This window comes from Corella eumyota, chromosome 5 (assembly GCF_963082875.1).
Source record: "Corella eumyota chromosome 5, kaCorEumy4.1, whole genome shotgun sequence".
Classification (NCBI taxonomy): Eukaryota; Metazoa; Chordata; class Ascidiacea; order Phlebobranchia; family Corellidae; genus Corella; species Corella eumyota.
This window is the reverse complement of record NC_137494.1, coordinates 12436154-12453868: the sequence shown is the minus strand read 5'-3', so window position 1 is coordinate 12453868 and position 17715 is coordinate 12436154. Positions and strand designations below refer to the sequence as shown.

At 31.5% G+C, this 17715-nt stretch overlaps 1 protein-coding gene across 1 annotated transcript in view; it reads right to left on the bottom strand.

The window, feature by feature from the left end:
* The window catches only part of LOC145753799 (uncharacterized), a 72071-nt gene extending 54892 nt beyond the window's left edge, over positions 1–17179 (bottom strand). The window contains exons 1-20 of the mRNA XM_082570246.1: positions 16931–17179; positions 16462–16589; positions 15943–16081; positions 15141–15295; positions 14646–14749; positions 13846–14037; positions 8488–8591; positions 7765–7890; positions 7182–7335; positions 6303–6505; positions 5960–6144; positions 5378–5564; positions 4656–4840; positions 4034–4262; positions 3274–3435; positions 2597–2768; positions 2140–2294; positions 1351–1515; positions 756–911; positions 214–347 (exon numbers count right to left, since the gene is read on the bottom strand). Of these exons, the coding sequence (XP_082426372.1) occupies positions 214–347; positions 756–911; positions 1351–1515; positions 2140–2294; positions 2597–2768; positions 3274–3435; positions 4034–4262; positions 4656–4840; positions 5378–5564; positions 5960–6144; positions 6303–6505; positions 7182–7335; positions 7765–7890; positions 8488–8591; positions 13846–14037; positions 14646–14749; positions 15141–15295; positions 15943–16081; positions 16462–16589; positions 16931–17146 (3251 nt within the window). The 5' untranslated portion in view covers positions 17147–17179. The remainder of the gene's footprint in view (positions 1–213; positions 348–755; positions 912–1350; positions 1516–2139; positions 2295–2596; positions 2769–3273; positions 3436–4033; positions 4263–4655; positions 4841–5377; positions 5565–5959; positions 6145–6302; positions 6506–7181; positions 7336–7764; positions 7891–8487; positions 8592–13845; positions 14038–14645; positions 14750–15140; positions 15296–15942; positions 16082–16461; positions 16590–16930) is intronic.
* Between the last annotated feature and the right edge of the window lie 536 nt (positions 17180–17715).

Here is a 17715-nt window from a genome sequence, read left to right as displayed (position 1 = left end):
ACATTTGCTACTCAACCCAGTCTGAAGTTGACATTTTGAGTTTGGAAAATTATTGAATATAACTGCCTGATAATTAATCTGCTTATTGGTTTTTGGTGCTTACTTGATAGCTTTAAAGCATGGGAGCAGTGAGAATCAAACCTAAGCAGTTATCTGTATATATTACTAGTTGAATAATGTAAATTAACATGGTTTTTATGTAGTTGTACTAACTTGTAGTCGTCGAATATAGATAAAAGTTGCTTGCAGTGGATTGCATTTGCTTGAACAACATTTTGGATTTCTTCAACAACTTCCCATACATCTCTATCACTGGCTAGAAAATCGGCGTAATCACTAGTTGGATCCTATTGAATATATAAATATTGAATACACAGTATTTAAATACATTTTTGTCCATATTTTTAGATGTAAGAAGGTTGACTTCATGATCTAAACATAGAGTAAAGTAACATTTGTTACCCTGACCCGGCCTTAAGTTGACTTTGGCAGTTTGGGATATTAGTGATCAGAATTGCTTAATAATTAAGCTGCTGATTAAGTATTGGCTTAGCAGGAGTTCATGCTGTTTATAGCACCTTTCTTATGGGTGCTACAGTATAAAAGAAGTAGAGATCGAACCACAACATATAGCCGGGGTTATATCATGACAAGAGCAATTTGCAAGATAAACCCTTTCTTTAAACTTATATACAATTAAAACCAAAATAATTTAAACAAATAACATTTTTAATTTAAATTTGCCATACACTTACTGTTAATCTCTTTATTAAAGTTGATCTTTTTAAAAAGGAAGCCAACCAAGCAGCAATAGCATCTTCCACATTATCTACTGATGAAGATCGATCTAATGGAGGCGAGAGAGAAACAGTTTGCTCCACTAACTCAAGTCTTATCTCAAGAACACAAATCTGAAATAAGTTAAGATAAAATTTTTTTTTAAATTTTTCATTTTTTTTGTATATATATTTATCCTTGATGTGGGAAAGTCGAATGTGCGACTTAAACATAGGGTAACATCAGTTACTCCGACCCAGTCTCAAGTTGCCTGTGGCATTTTGGGATATTATAGATTATAATTGCCCAATATTCATGCTGCTGATTAAGTGTTGGCTCAGCAGGAGTTTGTACCGTTTATAGCACCTTACTGAAGGGCGCTACAGCATGAGATCAATGGGAATTAAACCCACGACCTCATGTGTGGTGTAGCAAGTGTTCTTACCACTACACAATGCTGCCGATTTGATTTTAAATAAAGTATTTAAATTATTTTTTAAACTTTTTCAAGAAATTACTTTACCAAAATAAAAATAATTTCAAAAAACGTAAATTTTTAAAATTTCTACTAACCTGGTCTTGTTTTTCTTTATCCTCGCCCTGCTCAATATTAGCAATTATACTGTACATTGCATCAAGGCTTGTGAGAATACTGCTTTTAAGTGACATTAAAACCATGGCATCCATCTGTGCTGTGTACATCTGCCAACTTGGTGATGCAGCACTCATTTCTATTGCCTAAAATTCATAAATTACAAATCATATTACATTTTTTTATACTTAATTATGTGGGAAGGTTGACCTCACTTAAGCCAAGAGTAACAACTGCTACCTCGACCTAGTCTTAATTGGTCTTTAGCAGTTTGGAATATTATAGTTTATAATTGCCCACTAATTTTAAGTTGCTGATTATGTGTTAGCTCAAGGGGGGTTTAAACTGTTCATAGAGCCTTATTTAAGGGTGCTACAGCATGGGAGCAGTAGGGATCAAACCCATTACCCAGGATAAAGAGAAGTTAGCACCACTACATCACGCTGCTGAATAGGTTATTTCGTGAGGTCTTAAGTTTAATCACCACTGCTTTCATGCTGTAGTGCCTCTAAGGAAGGTGCTGTAAATAATATTGATTTCTGCCAAGCAAAAAAGTGATTATAAGTTTTGATTATTGAGAATCGGGATAAAAAACATTACTTTAAGTTTAGGCTGCAAATTTGCCTTTCACATGTTGACGATAAACAAAAACATTAAAAAAAAAAAATGTTGAAAGGTTCACAAAAAAACATGGCCCTAGTAGCAAGAAAACATCAATTTATAAAAAAACTTACCCAAAAATTAAAAATGATTTTTTTTATTAAATTTACCTTAAAAGAATCTTTCAACAATTGATGTATTATTTCACCAGCAGGTAGCAATTTTCTTTTATAATAATCATCAAGATCTGCTTGTGTTGATAATAATTCCTCTAAGTTTTTGGTCTTCTTGTCAAGCATGTGAGAGGTAAATATATCCAAAGCACCTAGAATAATATGGAAAATAATATGATAAAATTTAAATAATAAACTTAATAAATTTTTAAATATTTTAATTGTAGTAATTGGTTGCAAAACACCATCAAATTTTAATAAGCATTATAGTGTATGGGTCCTGGGTTCGATCCCCACTAATTCCATGCTGTAACAACCTAAAGGCCTTTAACATTAAGAATAAATATACACAAAATTTTTTTTTAATGAAGCACAAAAATTGTTATAAATTTCAATGTTTTAAGTAAGCCATCTTAAAATTGTTTACAAAAAAATTTGGTTTATTTTCACTTGCCTTCAGACCAGGACTTTGACATTTCCTTCACTTTATCCCAGTTGTTATGAACCCTTGTGAGAATAGTGTAAACATCTTCACATATCAGTGAAGTTAATTTCTCCAAGTAATCTTCCAATCCTGGTGAACTCCAAGTTATAGTTTCAACCCCTTCCGATATAAGTTCATCAACCTGAAATTAAAAAAAATATTTAAAAACATACTGACTACTAATGTGATAAGTTTATACTCATCTGTGATAAGTTTATACTCTTCAAAACATAAATATTAGAAATATCAATTTTAAAAAAAAATCAAAAAAAAACCTTTTATTAAAAAAAAAATCACTATTAAAAAACGCACTAAAGTAAGGATATAGTAAGACAACTTGTCTTTGCTACATAAGATCCTGAGTTCGATTCCCACTGCTTTTATGCTGTAAGTGAGGCGCTTTTTAACCTCGCGCCCAGCCAACACTTAATTAGCATATTATAATAGTTGGCAAATTATAATCCATAATATAAACTGCCAAATACAACTAGGAGCATGGGCAGATTAACAAATGTAACCCTTTGTTCAACTCTTGAAATCAACCTTTCTATATCGAGAATAAACATATTATCCAAACATACATATCACATACTATTTAGTATAATATTTAAACATTGCATTAAGGTTATATTTTTTTAATTTTTCACCTGCTTCATTTTGTTTTCAAACAATAGTTGTTCATAGTCTTGCATTCGTTGTACAACATGGTTGTATTTAGATACAACTGTTCTCATTCTTGTTGCTTGTGTTTGTAATACTGAACTATCAACACTTCGAAGTAACGCTCTTATAGCTGGAGGTATAGTAACCTAAAATATAAAAAAAGTGTTTAATGTAGAGTTATATGTTATATTTGTCAACCCGACTTAGTGTCGTATTATTAAACACATAATTGCTCGATTATTGACTTGTTAATTGTGGTTTTGGCTTATCAGAAGGTCAAAACACTTGGCTTTACTACATAAGGTCCTGGGTTTAATCCCCACTGCTCTCATGCTGTAGCACCTTTGAGTAAGGTGCTATAAACAATATTAACTCCTGCTGAGCCAACATTTAATCAGCAGCTTGTAAATGTCTGGCAAATATAATCATGTATATCCCAAACTGCTAAAGGCAACTTGAGACTGGGTCAGGGTAACTGATGTCATTCTATGTTTAGGTTGTGAAATCAAGTTTTCCACATCTAGGATAAACAAATGTAAAAAAAAATTGTTAACCTGACCCATATTTAAATTGAACTTGGAAGATTAGAATATTGTTAAATTCATAATCACCAATAATTAATTAGTTGGATGGTTTTGGGCTTATAAAAAGTTTATACAGTATATGGACTCTTACTCATTAGGGCTTTAGCATGGAAAAAATAATATTAATATTTAAATAAATAAGATTAATTTTTAAACTTACATTGTGAGGAGGTTTCTGTAAGTAATGTACATCCCTTAACATCTCTAGCAACTTTGCATCAAGATTGACCTTTAACCCTTGAACCATGTGACCTTCTCTCTCAGTGTCCTGATTGGACGTTGTCTCACTCTTTGTTGCATCATAATGAGATGACCATAGTCTGGAAACAGTCTTATCTCCGATAGCTTCTAGATCTTCTTTAGCCAAAACTGGTTGTTTTAATCTATCTCTGTAAAAGTTTTAGATAAATATTATTATTTTTTTTAAATTTATTTACCCTCGACGTGAATAAGCTGACTTTACAGCTTAACACAAAGTAATATTAGTTGTCTCGATCCATTTCTAAGTTGACTTTGACAGTTTGGAATGTTTTAGATTATAATTGACTGATAATTAATAAGCTGATTTTTTTTTGTAGCTACAACATGGAAGCAGTGGGAATCTAACCCATGACCTAGGTAAAAAAGCTAGGTTTTAACCACGACACCGTACTGCTGGAAAACTTAAAAAAGTCAGAAAAAGACATCATCAACTTGTACATTTTTTATTAAAATTAAAAAAAAAAAAAAAATTAAAAAAATTCATTAAATTAATTTTTAATGACAAAAACAAATTTGTTTACCTTAAATCAGTGTCTACACTTCTAGACCAAGATGCCAACAATCTGGTCTCATATTTTTCCAAATCATTCATCACATCGGTGTAAGCATCACGTAACTGCCACCCGATGTCACTCTCGAGTGCATGAGGACAAACTTCTCGAACTTTTGACATCGGGAATCCAACTCTTTCTTTCAAAGCTCTTACCTAAAAAATGCATTTTTTAATTTTTTAATATAAAGAAATAAAAAGTTGTCTTAAATTATGGCAACACTTTTGACTTGAATACACAAGGTCCTGGGTTCGATCACCAGTAATTTCATGCTGCGAAACCAATAATATGGTAATATTTGGCAGCGAAAGAAGTGGTTAGAACACTTGGCTACATGAGGTCCTAGGTTTAAGTCAAATGCGCAATTTAAACATAGAGTAACATTAGCTACTCCGACCCAGTCTCGAGTTGCCTGGGCCAGTTTGGCATATTATAGATTATAATTGCCCGATAATTATGCTCCTGAGTAAGTGCTGGCTCAGCAGGAGTCATACCGTTTATAGCGCCTTACTCAAGGGCGCTACAGCATGAAAGCAGTGGGGATTGAACCCACGAACTCATGTGTGGTGTAACAAGTGTTCTTACCACTACACCACCCTGCCGGTAATTAATAAAATAAAAGATACCTAAAAAAATAAAATGTTTGGAGATACCTAAAAAAATAAAATGTATCAAAGATAGTGCTTACTTACCCAGACTAGCTTAGAGACAGTAGGAGGGAGGTTTGTATGTAATGGAACTTTATGAATAGAGTTCTCAAACATTTCTTTGACATTTTTAAACTCTGTTGTAAGTGAGAAAATAAGAGAGTTGTTTTCTGTCTGTAATTCCTTTTGTAGTAATTCCCTTGCGCTGATGCCCTCAAACACTTCTAATACCCTAAAAAATTATTTTTAAATTGAAAGTTAAAATAAAAATTTTAAGAATAAAATTTTTCATTTTTGGCAGATTGAGATATTAATATTATAATTGAATTGTTTTGTAGTCAGAACACTTGCTACAGTACATGAGGTTGTGGGTTCGATCCCCACTGCTCACATGCTGAAACCCCCTCGAGTAAGGCGCTATAAACAGTATAAAATGTAGCATAATATTTGAGCAATTATATTCTATAATATCCCAAACCGCAAAAAGCAACTTAAGACTGGGTCGGGGTTACTGATGTTACTATATGTTTAGTTTGTGAAGTTGAATTTTCCACATTGAAGATAAAGATATAAAAAAAACACTACAGCATGTGCCGATTAATTTAACAATAATTTTTTATTACTTACCTTAAATGAGACATAGTATTTGGACATATTCTTATAGAAGTTCTAAGCACACCAGCCAGTCTATGCTCTAATGTTTTAATAACAGATCTGTATCTGAAAAATGCTTTCTCAAAATGTTGCCTGTCGTCAATGTTTAAAACATCATGGTTTTTGCTTGTGAAATCTTTGATAGTCCGAATAAAAACCTAAAAATAAATTCATAGAAAAATTAACTAAAAAGATTTAAAAAATAGAATAACTAAATTAAGAATGCCGAAATAGAAAAAAATTCTTTGTTTATAAAGGCTTAATAATATTTTTTTAAAAACTTTATATTTTTTTTAAACTTTATTTTTAAACTAACTTGATGAATGTCAGAGATCAAGGCATCCAATCCTCTTGTTCCAGCTCCTCCTACTCTTGCAGCCTCCTCCAAAGTCAAAAAATGACGAGTCGTCTCGACCAAGTCCAGCAAGTCGTTACAGCGTTCAACGAAGCGACTGAGTCCGAAAAAACATTTGTTGTTTCTCGGAGGCCAGGCTGAGTCTACCCACCGGTCTGATTCATCTATAAATTAAATCAAAACTAATACAAAAATGACAACTTAAAGTTAGTTATTTTTTATATAAAGGTTACTGCTAAGGTTCAAATAGCCGGCAGCGTGATGCAGTGGTTATTTGGCTTCACTACATTAGGTTCTGGGTTTGATCTTAACTGCTTTTAAGCCCTTGAATTAGACACTATAAATAATGTGAACTCCTGCTGAGCCAACACCTTATTAGCAGCTTAATTGTCGGGCAATTTTAATAGGTAATATCCAAAACTTCAATAGGAACTCAAAACTGAATCAGGGTAACTAATGTTAATCTATGTTTAAGTCGTGAAGTTAACCTTTCTACATCAATATTAAATAAATATAACAAAAAAGGAAATATAACTATAAAACATTTTACAAAATGGACACTTTAAAATGTTATTTTACCAAAATTAACGCCAAGAGAAATTTAAGGGGACAATCCCAGAGAGGTAAAATTTCTCCTTGTAGATAAAAAAATGCTTTTGACATGTATGGTTTTTAGTGAAATACCCATTAGTTAAAATAGAGTTCAATAAAACGTCCATTCGGTAAAATGTACCTCGGTACAATAGTTTTTGGTAATAGTTCAGTAATTCACAAACTACAACTCATGCATTTAAATCACCTTGAGCACAAAAAGCTGTTAAAATCATTTCTTACCAGAACTTTCAGCAGCTTCCGATCTATTCAACCACTGTTGATATCCAGTAGGCCCATAAATTTTGGCTCGGTACAAAACATTTTGATCTTTGGGTCGAAGTCGTGCCATTGTCATTACAGTGGCTTCTACTTTTTCTTTGTTATATGCATTCGCTTTTTCCTTTTTAATTGTTAAAGTTATTTTACACATAAGTTTTTTAGATCAATTTATTTTTTAAGACAATAAAATAACTTAAAAACAAACACCAATTTTTTTATAAACATAACAGTTTAAATATATTTAAATGTTAAATTGGCAACCTCTTGTAGTAGTCAAAACACCTGGCTTTACTACATGAGATCCTGGGTTTAATCCCCAAAGCTTCCATTCTGTAGCACTTTTTGATAAAGTGTTATAAATAATTTGAATTTTTGTTAAGCCAACACTTACTTAGCAGTTTAATAATCGGGAAATTATAATCTATAATATCCCAAACTGCCAAAGGCAACTCGAGACTGGGTCGGGGTAACTAATGTTACTCTATGTTTGGGTCATGAAGTCAACCTTTCCACATCAAGGTCTGACCATTAAAAATAAATAACAAAATACCTTAAAATCCAAATAAGTTCCCCTAAATGCTGCACAAAGTCTTAAAGCATCTTTCAAAGCAATGTAAGATCTTTGAGTATCTTCAAATGGATTTTCACCTACAAGATTTCGAGCCCTCGCTACCACCTTAAACATACAGTGAAGCAGTTGTTCATAATTTTATATATTATAGTAAATTTTTAGGAATTAAAGTGTGGACTTCATGTAGTAGAGCCAATATTTATAGGAATTGAATCCAGGACCTCATGAAGTTATTTTTTTTAATTTTTTTTTTTTGGTATATATATATTTTTATCTTCGATGGGAAAAAGTCAAATGCGCGACTTAAACATAGAGTATCATCAGTTACTCCGACCCAGTCTCCAGTTACCTGTGGCAGCTTGGGATACTATAAATTATAATTGCCCGATAATTATGCTGCTGATTAAGGGGTTGGCTTCGTACCGTTTATAGTACCTTACTCAAGAGCGCTACAGCATGAGATCAGTGGAGATTGAACCCATGTGTAGTGTAGCAAGTGTTCTTACCACTACACCATGCTGCCGGTACCAGTTAATCCAATATTATTAAGAATCAAACCCTGAACCTTATATAGTAAAGACAAAATTTATAGGAATTAAATTTAGGACCTTCTGCAATGAATCCGTGTGTTTTAACCACTACACTATGCAGCTGCTATTAAATATAAATAACTAATTCCGAAATTATTCTACAACATTTTACCTCATTTGACAGCATCTTTAATAGTTGAGCAAACGGTTTAGGATCATGATAATAATTTGAGTTTTTCCAGATAAGCAAGACAGTGTGTAGTAATGGTGGAAAAACTAAAAAAGAATAATAGATGAAAAACCAGATTATTTATTTCTTATTACTTATTCAAATAGAATAAAAGTAACATGCATTAATTAAATAACAAAACATATAAGGTTGCATGCACTAATAAAAATAGGTCTAACCCCTAGCAAGCACAAACTATAATGAACTAATTGTTAAACACAAAACACAAAAGAGAACCTAATAGAGAAAGGGAAAAAATCACTGAACCAAATAGAAGAGAACTACAATAACATACATAAACAAAAGCATAACTTAACATTAAGTTACTACAAGAAAAACTTTCAATCTACAAAAGATAACACAAAATAAACATACAAAATATATTCTTAACAAACTCACTATTTTTTTTTTTTAAATAAAAGAAAGCATTCCCTTTTGTATCACTGAACTTAATAGCATACCATGCACCCCATGCTTTGTCAAACAGTCAGCAAGTTGGTCTTTGGTATTAACCCACTTGATTTCGTTAACTTCTTTTCTTGCAATCATTTCTCGAAGTGATCCAACATCAATACGAAGTCTTTTATCAATAACACTTTTTGTGGAATATACAGCATCATATAATGAATGATTATCTGTAATTCCCACAATAGGTAATTTGTCAAACTTAACTTCTCCATAATATAATTCAGAAAACAAAGCATTTATAAATAATGCTGCTTCAATTCCATCTGAAAGAGCTAGGGTTTCTGCAGCCAGAGTACTTCTTGTAACACGCCGAATTCTTTTCGATTGCCAGCTCAACAGATTACAAGTATGGTCTTTACCAACAAGAAAAATCAAATAACCTCCTTGACTTCCTCCATTTCTTAGGTTTGCAAAAGCTGCATCTGTATACACCACAATTTTAAGATCTTTAGTATCTCCCAAATTCCTAAAGGTTAAAAACAGTTCTTTGGATTGAACCTTTCTTATAACTTTGTTGCAAGCAATTAAATCTTTGATTTTTGCATCTTCAAAATTAGTCAACAACATACAGACGTCAAAACTAACATCAGGTCTAGTCTGTCCACTTAACCATAGAAGTTGTCCTATCTTTGAACGCAATTCATTCCTTTCTGCTGATGTTATTGTGTCCTCATTTGTGGTTAAATAGTTTAAATTAATCTGTATTTGTTTGAGACTATCGACATATGATTTCTGTGTCAAAGTTATACCTTGGTTACTTTGAAAGATGTTTAAACCAATATATTTGAACTGATTTTTATTTTCCTCTCCAATTTTAAATGTTTGTCGTAAATTTTTTATTACAGTTTTTTCAAAATTTTCTGTTCCTGACCACAGAAAATCATCAACATAAACAGAAATCATTCCATATAACTGTTTTCCATTGTGCCAATAAAATAAAGCAGAATCCATTTTCGATATTTTGGCACCTGCTTCAAACATAAAGTTACGGACCTTATTGTACCAAGCCTTCGATGCATCAGCTAAACCGTAAACACATTTTTGAAGCTTCCAAACAATGTCTTTGGGACAGTTTGACTCTATCGGTGGTTTCAGTAAAATCTCTCGTTCAACTAAATCACCTTGTAAAAATGCTGTTTTTATATCAATGCTTTTTACTTGCCAATTCTTTTGTAATGACAGGGAAATAATCATTCTTAGAGCATCTTTAGAGCAAGTAGGAGATTCCTTTATTAGTTTTTCCTTATTTAGTTCTTCAAAGCCTCTAGCCACAAGGCGAGCTTTTGCAATCTTTTGATCGTCTTTTTCTTTTATTGAACAAATCCAACGCACTGATATACAGTGTTGGCCTGTATGTTTTACTTCTTTATAAACACCATTTGCTTTCCAGCTATTCAATTCAGCTATTTTTGCATCATAAAATAAGTCACTGGATACTTCTTGGATCTCTTCAGTTTGTGTTTCAGACCTCATTACTTTAAAATTTTGGACCTTGTCAAAATTTATCCATGTATTTGTGTTTCTTAGATCTTCAGGTTCAATAAATTTTACATTATAAGCATTTTTGTATCGTCCAGTTGCTTTACCTGCTCTATTTAGAATTGAAGTTGTACATTCTATTCCATGTTCATTATTAAATTGAACTGTTTGGCCGGTAAAAAGCTTTAATTTTAGAGGTTGAATTGCTAAATGAGAAGGATCTTCTACTTGGTTAGGCTTTTCTAATTCTTCTTCGGATGACGATTCCTCGATTGGAATTTGTTTTTTAGAACAAGGCTTTGTAATAATATCATTATCATTTTGAGTCTTGGGTTGAATTCTTAAAGGAGTTATTTCTTCTTGATCATCTAAATCACTTTGATTTTCATTTACGCGCTGAACCCTACAGGTGTGTGCTTTTATGTATTGCCCACCATGTCTTATGAAAACAATAGGGCCATCTTGACCCAAAACATTTGCAGGACCTTTCCAAACATTAACATCCTCCCGCTTGTAGTACACTTTCTCTCCAATAAGAAAAGTTTCTCCATTTCTTCTTGTTTGTTTTCTTAATGCCCTTCTAATCTTCTCTGAAGATTCTGTTTCAATAAATGCCCTTCTGGCACTATGTAACGCTGATATGTGTGCATCTACTGTCATACTTTGTGTTTTACCCTCTAAAGCTGGAAGCTTGTCGTCAATAGTGGAGGGTAAATTACTATTTTGTCCAAAAACCAATTGATTCGCACTAAATCCATAACTATTAATCATTGCATTTTTAGCGCTTAATGACCACGCCAAAGCTATATCCCAATTACATTTAACATCACTTTTGGTCTTTAGTAAGGTTTCAGTCAAAACTGCATTGTGTCTTTCACAAAGTCCATTACTCCAAGGAGAATAAGACGGGGTTGTAAGAACAGAAATATTAAAATTTCCACACAAATCATGAAACTCTTCATTATTAAATTCTCTTCCATTATCACTTAAAACATTACGGGGAGCACCAAACAAACTAATCCAATGTTTCAGAAAGTTGTTAGCAATAACAGTGGAAGTCTTGTTGCGTATAATTACAGCATTACTATAACGTGTAAACATATCTATCATATGGAAAAACCATAAATTTGGTTCTAGCTCATGTAAGTCCATTGCTACTGTTTCGTTAAACTGTTGAGCCCATGGTAACCCCACAACAGGTCTCGGAACATTTTTCTTGTGTCTTAAACAAATATCACATTTTGAAATTTCTTCTTTAATAACAATCGAAAGCTCTTTGGTTAATGCATTTGCATTTTCAAGTAGTCGTTCCAAGTTTGTGGCTGAAGCATGGCCAAATTGTTTGTGAAGCTTTTGAACAACTTTCTTTTGTTCAGGAGGCGACATATCTTTGGACAACAGAATTTCTTCTCTTGGTTTTGTCAATACCTTGTTCTTAGGAGTAATATCTATACAATAATGGCCATTGGTGGAAAAAAACACATTAATATTTTTACCGAACATCTCTATTTTATCATTTTTAAGGTCAATCTTTGAATTAGCTTTCTTTAAAGAGGATTTGCTGAGAAGTAGAGGCAAATCTTCTTTTATAATTTCTGCATCAATGAAGCAAAATTTGTCACCAATACTTGCAGGAATGCGTGATTTTTTAAATGAAACTACTTGTCTTCCATCACCAAAACGAAAACTAGTACAACTTGCAGCACTTAAAATCTTGTTTCTCATCTCTTTACTTAAGTGATCAATATAATTTGTGTACCACTTGATACCACAAACTGTTTTAGTACATGCTGTATCTAGGACAGCAGATCCCATTGTTTCACACATAAATATTTCGCTTGCACTCGAAATTTTACTGAAGAGGACAACACTGACATCTTCAACTTCCTTAATTGAAGCAGGAAATTTTTCTTTATAAGGTCTTGTGTTATGAGGACACTTGGCTGCCCAATGCATAATAGAATCGCAGATAACACACCTTGTAATGTTTCCAAATTTATCTAATTTATTAAAATTCTTTTTTGGATCAAAATATTTCGACTTTTTATAATCTCGATTTCGAAATCTTTCTTTAGAGTAAAAGGCTTCTTGCTTTATTGTCATAGTAGAAGTAGATTGATATGAATTTTCAAATATTCGTTTCAGTGCAGACTTAATACTAACAAATTTGAGATCGCTAGCCATTGTTAGAACCAACCTTCGTTCATTGTCATTTACATTGGCTCCATCAATTAATTTAAATCCTAACACAGAATCAGGTAAAACCATTTCATTTGAAGACATTTTATGGTACAAATGTTCGAATTCCAAAATGTAATCACTCATAGATAAATGTTCAGGTTTTACGTAATCATTAAATGCCCGATAAGAACCATACGCATCATCTACTTTTTCACTTTTGAAAGCAGAATCTAATTTAACAAGAATTTTTTCTAGACCATCGGTTGCATGTAACTGTATAGTACTAAGTTCTTCCACAGCTTTTTCAGCCTTTTGATTCCCCTCTAAGGCTTCCAAAAGAACAACTATTCCTTGTTCTTTTTTATCTACTGGAGTAATTAGCTGCCACATGTCAATCTTTTTCCTCCATGCACTATAGCTGGTTTCCTCCCCAAACTTGGGAGGAGATTTTCTGGATACTGATGACATTTCTGTATTTCAGCAACCATCCTCTGCTACCATTGAAAAACCAGATTATTTATTTCTTATTACTTATTCAAATAGAATAAAAGTAACATGCATTAATTAAATAACAAAACATATAAGGTTGCATGCACTAATAAAAATAGGTCTAACCCCTAGCAAGCACAAACTATAATGAACTAATTGTTAAACACAAAACACAAAAGAGAACCTAATAGAGAAAGGGAAAAAATCACTGAACCAAATAGAAGAGAACTACAATAACATACATAAACAAAAGCATAACTTAACATTAAGTTACTACAAGAAAAACTTTCAATCTACAAAAGATAACACAAAATAAACATACAAAATATATTCTTAACAATAGAGGTAAGAAAAGACACAAATTTTCGCCAAAACATTAATTAACTTTAAAAAAAAAAGTTTTTTATGTATAAATTTTGGATCACTAGTAGTTTACAGTCTCCAAATAAGCTCAATATCTTTTTAGTCCAGGCCAAACTTTCAATTATTATTACACCCCTTAAAATATATATACTATTAACTCAATTTTAATTCAATTTTAAAAAATGGTGGAAAAACTAGAAACCACAAATAGAGTAGAAAAAGACACAAACTTAGTAAAAAAAAAGTAATCAAAAATGAATACCTTTTTCTTAAAAAAATTTTTAACTAAAAAAATAAACCAATTTACAAACATGACCACACCTTTAAGCATTCTGTCCACACTTGAAGTTCTGTACATATCTTGAATCCATGGTAACACAGTTGCAAAACATCTGAGATGAGCTTTGGCTTGCTCTTGTGCCTGTTCTATTTCAGCTTGAACTTCACCAAATGATTGGGCATAAGCACTTTTGGCATGATTTAAATTCATTAAAATATCAGAAGCAACTGGAGCTAAAAAATAAAATTAAAATTTATATTATTTTGCAAAAAAAGACATAAATCTAATATATTTAAGTATTTGTTAGACCCAGACTTTTTGTATATATCTTTATCCTCGATGTGGGAAGGTCGAATGCGCGATCTAACCATAGAGTAACAACTGCTATTCCGACCCAGTTTTGAGTTTGCCTTAGAGATATTATAGATTATAATTGCAAATAAACTGAAATAAACTGCTATTATAGATTATAATTGCAAATAAACTAAATAAACTGCTGATTAAGTATTGGCTCAGCAAGAGTAAATACCATTTATAGTGCCTTCTTCAAGAGGGCTACAGCATAAGAGCAGTGGGTATTAAACCCACACTCAATGTGATGTAGCAGGTGTTCTTACTACTACACTGTACTGCCGATTTAACTAGACTTTGGCAGTTTTGATGTTAATAATTCTGATTAATTTCTGCTGATTGGTTTTAAGCTTATTGGAAATTCGTACCATTAATAACCCTGTTCTCAAGACCACCACAGCATAAAAGCAGTGAAAATTAAACCCAGAACCTTACATAGTAAAGCCAAGTGTTCTAACAACCATAACATATGTCATCAGTATCAATTTACCTTCTAGTTGTTCAAGTATGGAGGTTGTATGTTGAATATGTTGTTGCCACATCTCAATCTCATGTGAAGGTCTGATTGGTTCGCCTGCTTCAACGCTAATCAACCTTCAAAACATCCTAACTTTAAACAATAATATACTAAGGCGATAATAAAAAAAGATCATGTAAAATTTTGCAGCTCTTTTATTATTTTATAAAATTTAACATCCCACTATGTAATATTATTTCATTAACTTAGCAGCAGTGAAAATTAAACCTGAAAGAAAAACATGTTAAGATTGTGTTAAGATTTTAATTGTCATAGTATGGTTGCAACTCTAATATCAGCCCACAATAATTTGCCCATGCACCACAAACAGCAGTTTTATTTATTTTGTAGGCCTATAAATTGGACATACTATATAATCATTCCACTAAACTCCATTATATATAAATTCCACACCACCGTTTAAAAATAGAATTATGTTTTTTTTACTTTATTAAAAATGTAACTTACTTTGCAGCTGCAAGGGCATCATGTCTCAGCACATTTCTAATCTGTCTTATCCAACCCACTACAGCAGATTCAAGCACATGAACAACTGCTGGCTGTCGATGTTGAAAGGCTGCAGCTTCTGCTAGAACTTCTATGCACGGCAGGGCTAATACAACCTTAATAAAGAAAAAATTATAAATAAAAATTTTATAAAAGTATTTTGTAATATTTTGTGCATAATGCTTTTTAGTAGTTTTTTTTATATCAACTAAGGTAGTAGGTTTTTAAAATTTTAAATTGTTCTGTAATAATATAAAAAAAATATAACGATTTAAGTTGTCTCGTTTTTCAACAATTTATATTTTTGAGTGTTTGATTATCCTATTTTAAACCGATAACTTTGAAAATCAAATAAATACGCACGCCAGAAAACCACTTTTCCAGTTAAGTGTTTGTTTAACTCTTGAAAGTTAAACCAAAAATTCACAGATTTTACTATTGATATATATAGTTTTAAATGTTTATTTTTTCTAAATTATGTATTTGTTCACTTATTATAAAAAGGTAAACTTCACAGTCTAAACATTGAGTAATGTTTGTATATTATATAAACAAAATTGCCGGATAATTAATAAAACCAACAAGTTTTTAGCCTAACACAAATTAAAACAATTTAAAGCATCTGACTAACAGAAGCTGCAACATGGAGGCAGTGGGGATCAAGCCCAAGACATCATGTAGCAAAACAAGTGTTTCTACCACTACACCTTTCTTACAATTTTACCTTTATAATGCATAAAAATTTTAAAATAAAATCATTTACCTTTCCCTGTTGAACCCCTCTAGAAACTTCAATGTTGCTAAGCAATCGATGTAAGATGTCCATTAACTTATCAGGTGATAACCCACCAGTTTCCGACATCATATCAGAATCGGTGCATAGTAGAGGAAGAAATATATCTCTAGAAAAAAAATTGTTTAAATCAGTTATTTTTTGCAGATTAGTAGGTAAAATTTCTAAAGTTTTAGCAAGAGTATATATATATAGAGCAAAGGTGGGCATCAAACCGTTAACCTGCTATTCGTTAATTAACTATTGTGTAGAAATTTAACTTTTAAGTTAGGCTAACTGTAAAAAGTATTATCGAACCTGTTAACTTTTATTAAATTGTGCTTCCGTTAATATAGGTTCAATATTTTTATTTTTTAAATCTAAGTTAATAAAAATTATATCAGTGCTATATCACAACACAGTCTCGAGTTGATTTTTTCAGGTTTGGATATCAATAATGATAATCGCACTATTCTTACTTAAAAGTGCTACAATTAAAAACATATATACCTTAAACACAGTTCAGCATGGGGTAAAGCTTGTGACCAATCCATACATGTTATCCCCTCATCAAAGTTACCAGAATGAAGCTGTGATGCTGATCCAGTTTTTACAAAACAAATGCATTTCTCTGCTACCTATAAATAATGAAATGAGTAGAAAAAACAGAGTTAATATTAAAGTATGGTGTAGTAGCTTTCTTTTATAGGGTAATGGATCGAACCCACTAGCAGGTTAACTAGATAGCAAGTTTTTTTTTTATTAGTTTAAAACTTTCAAAGACAACTAGAGACTAAGTTGGGGTAACAAATGTTACTCAATGGTTAGAGCATAAAAGCAGCTTTTCAACATTAAAGATAAAGATTTAAAAATAATACAAAAAACATGCAAGCAATTTCACTAAAAATATATTTAAAAAAATAAAGAATCGGATTTGACATATATATAAAATTTAAAGTTAAAAAATTAAGCTTTTTACCTTTTTTGGTGCAGTAAGAACCACTTTAAGTCCCCCTCCTTTTTCCTCAGGCTGATGAAAAACAAATAATCTTTTCGCTTCATCATTCGATAAAAACTCAATTAGAGTCGCTTTTGAGTCATCTCGAGTAAACAAGTTTCTTAACTCATCGGCTCGAGGTCGGAGTGAAGTCGAAACTCTGACTTCTAACCATTTTAATCTTTCCTCAGTATCCATATTTAGTTATTTCATTGTAGTTTTTTTTATCAACAAAAATCTAAAAAATTTAAAAAAATCTAAAAAAATATATTAACTACTAAAAATAATTTGTTTTTATTATTTGTTTCTTTTTCTCATATTTTTTTATTTTCAATGTGTTTTTTTATTTTAATTTAATTTGCTAATTGTTTTTTGTCAGCAAGAGTTTGAACAGTTTATACTGCCTTAACTAAGGGTTCCTTAGCATTGAACCAGTGGGGATCAAACTCTAGACCTCATGTAGTCAAGGCAAAGCCTTTTTATTAAAACAAAAAATTAAATTAATTATTTATAGAAAACCATCTTATTCAAAACTTTAATTTAATTCTAAATATGTATTTTTAAAATAATTTATTGTTACACTACTTTTTTAATTGTTCTGTGATTGTTAATTTTTGCTATTGTATAAACATTGTTAAAAGTATAATTGTTAGTTGATTGTTTTAAAGTTTGTTTGTTAGTTTATCTGTTTGTTTGTTTTATTGCACAAGTCAAATTAATTTTAAATTTGCTTTTTTTAGAATTTAATTGTTTTTCCATACAAAACA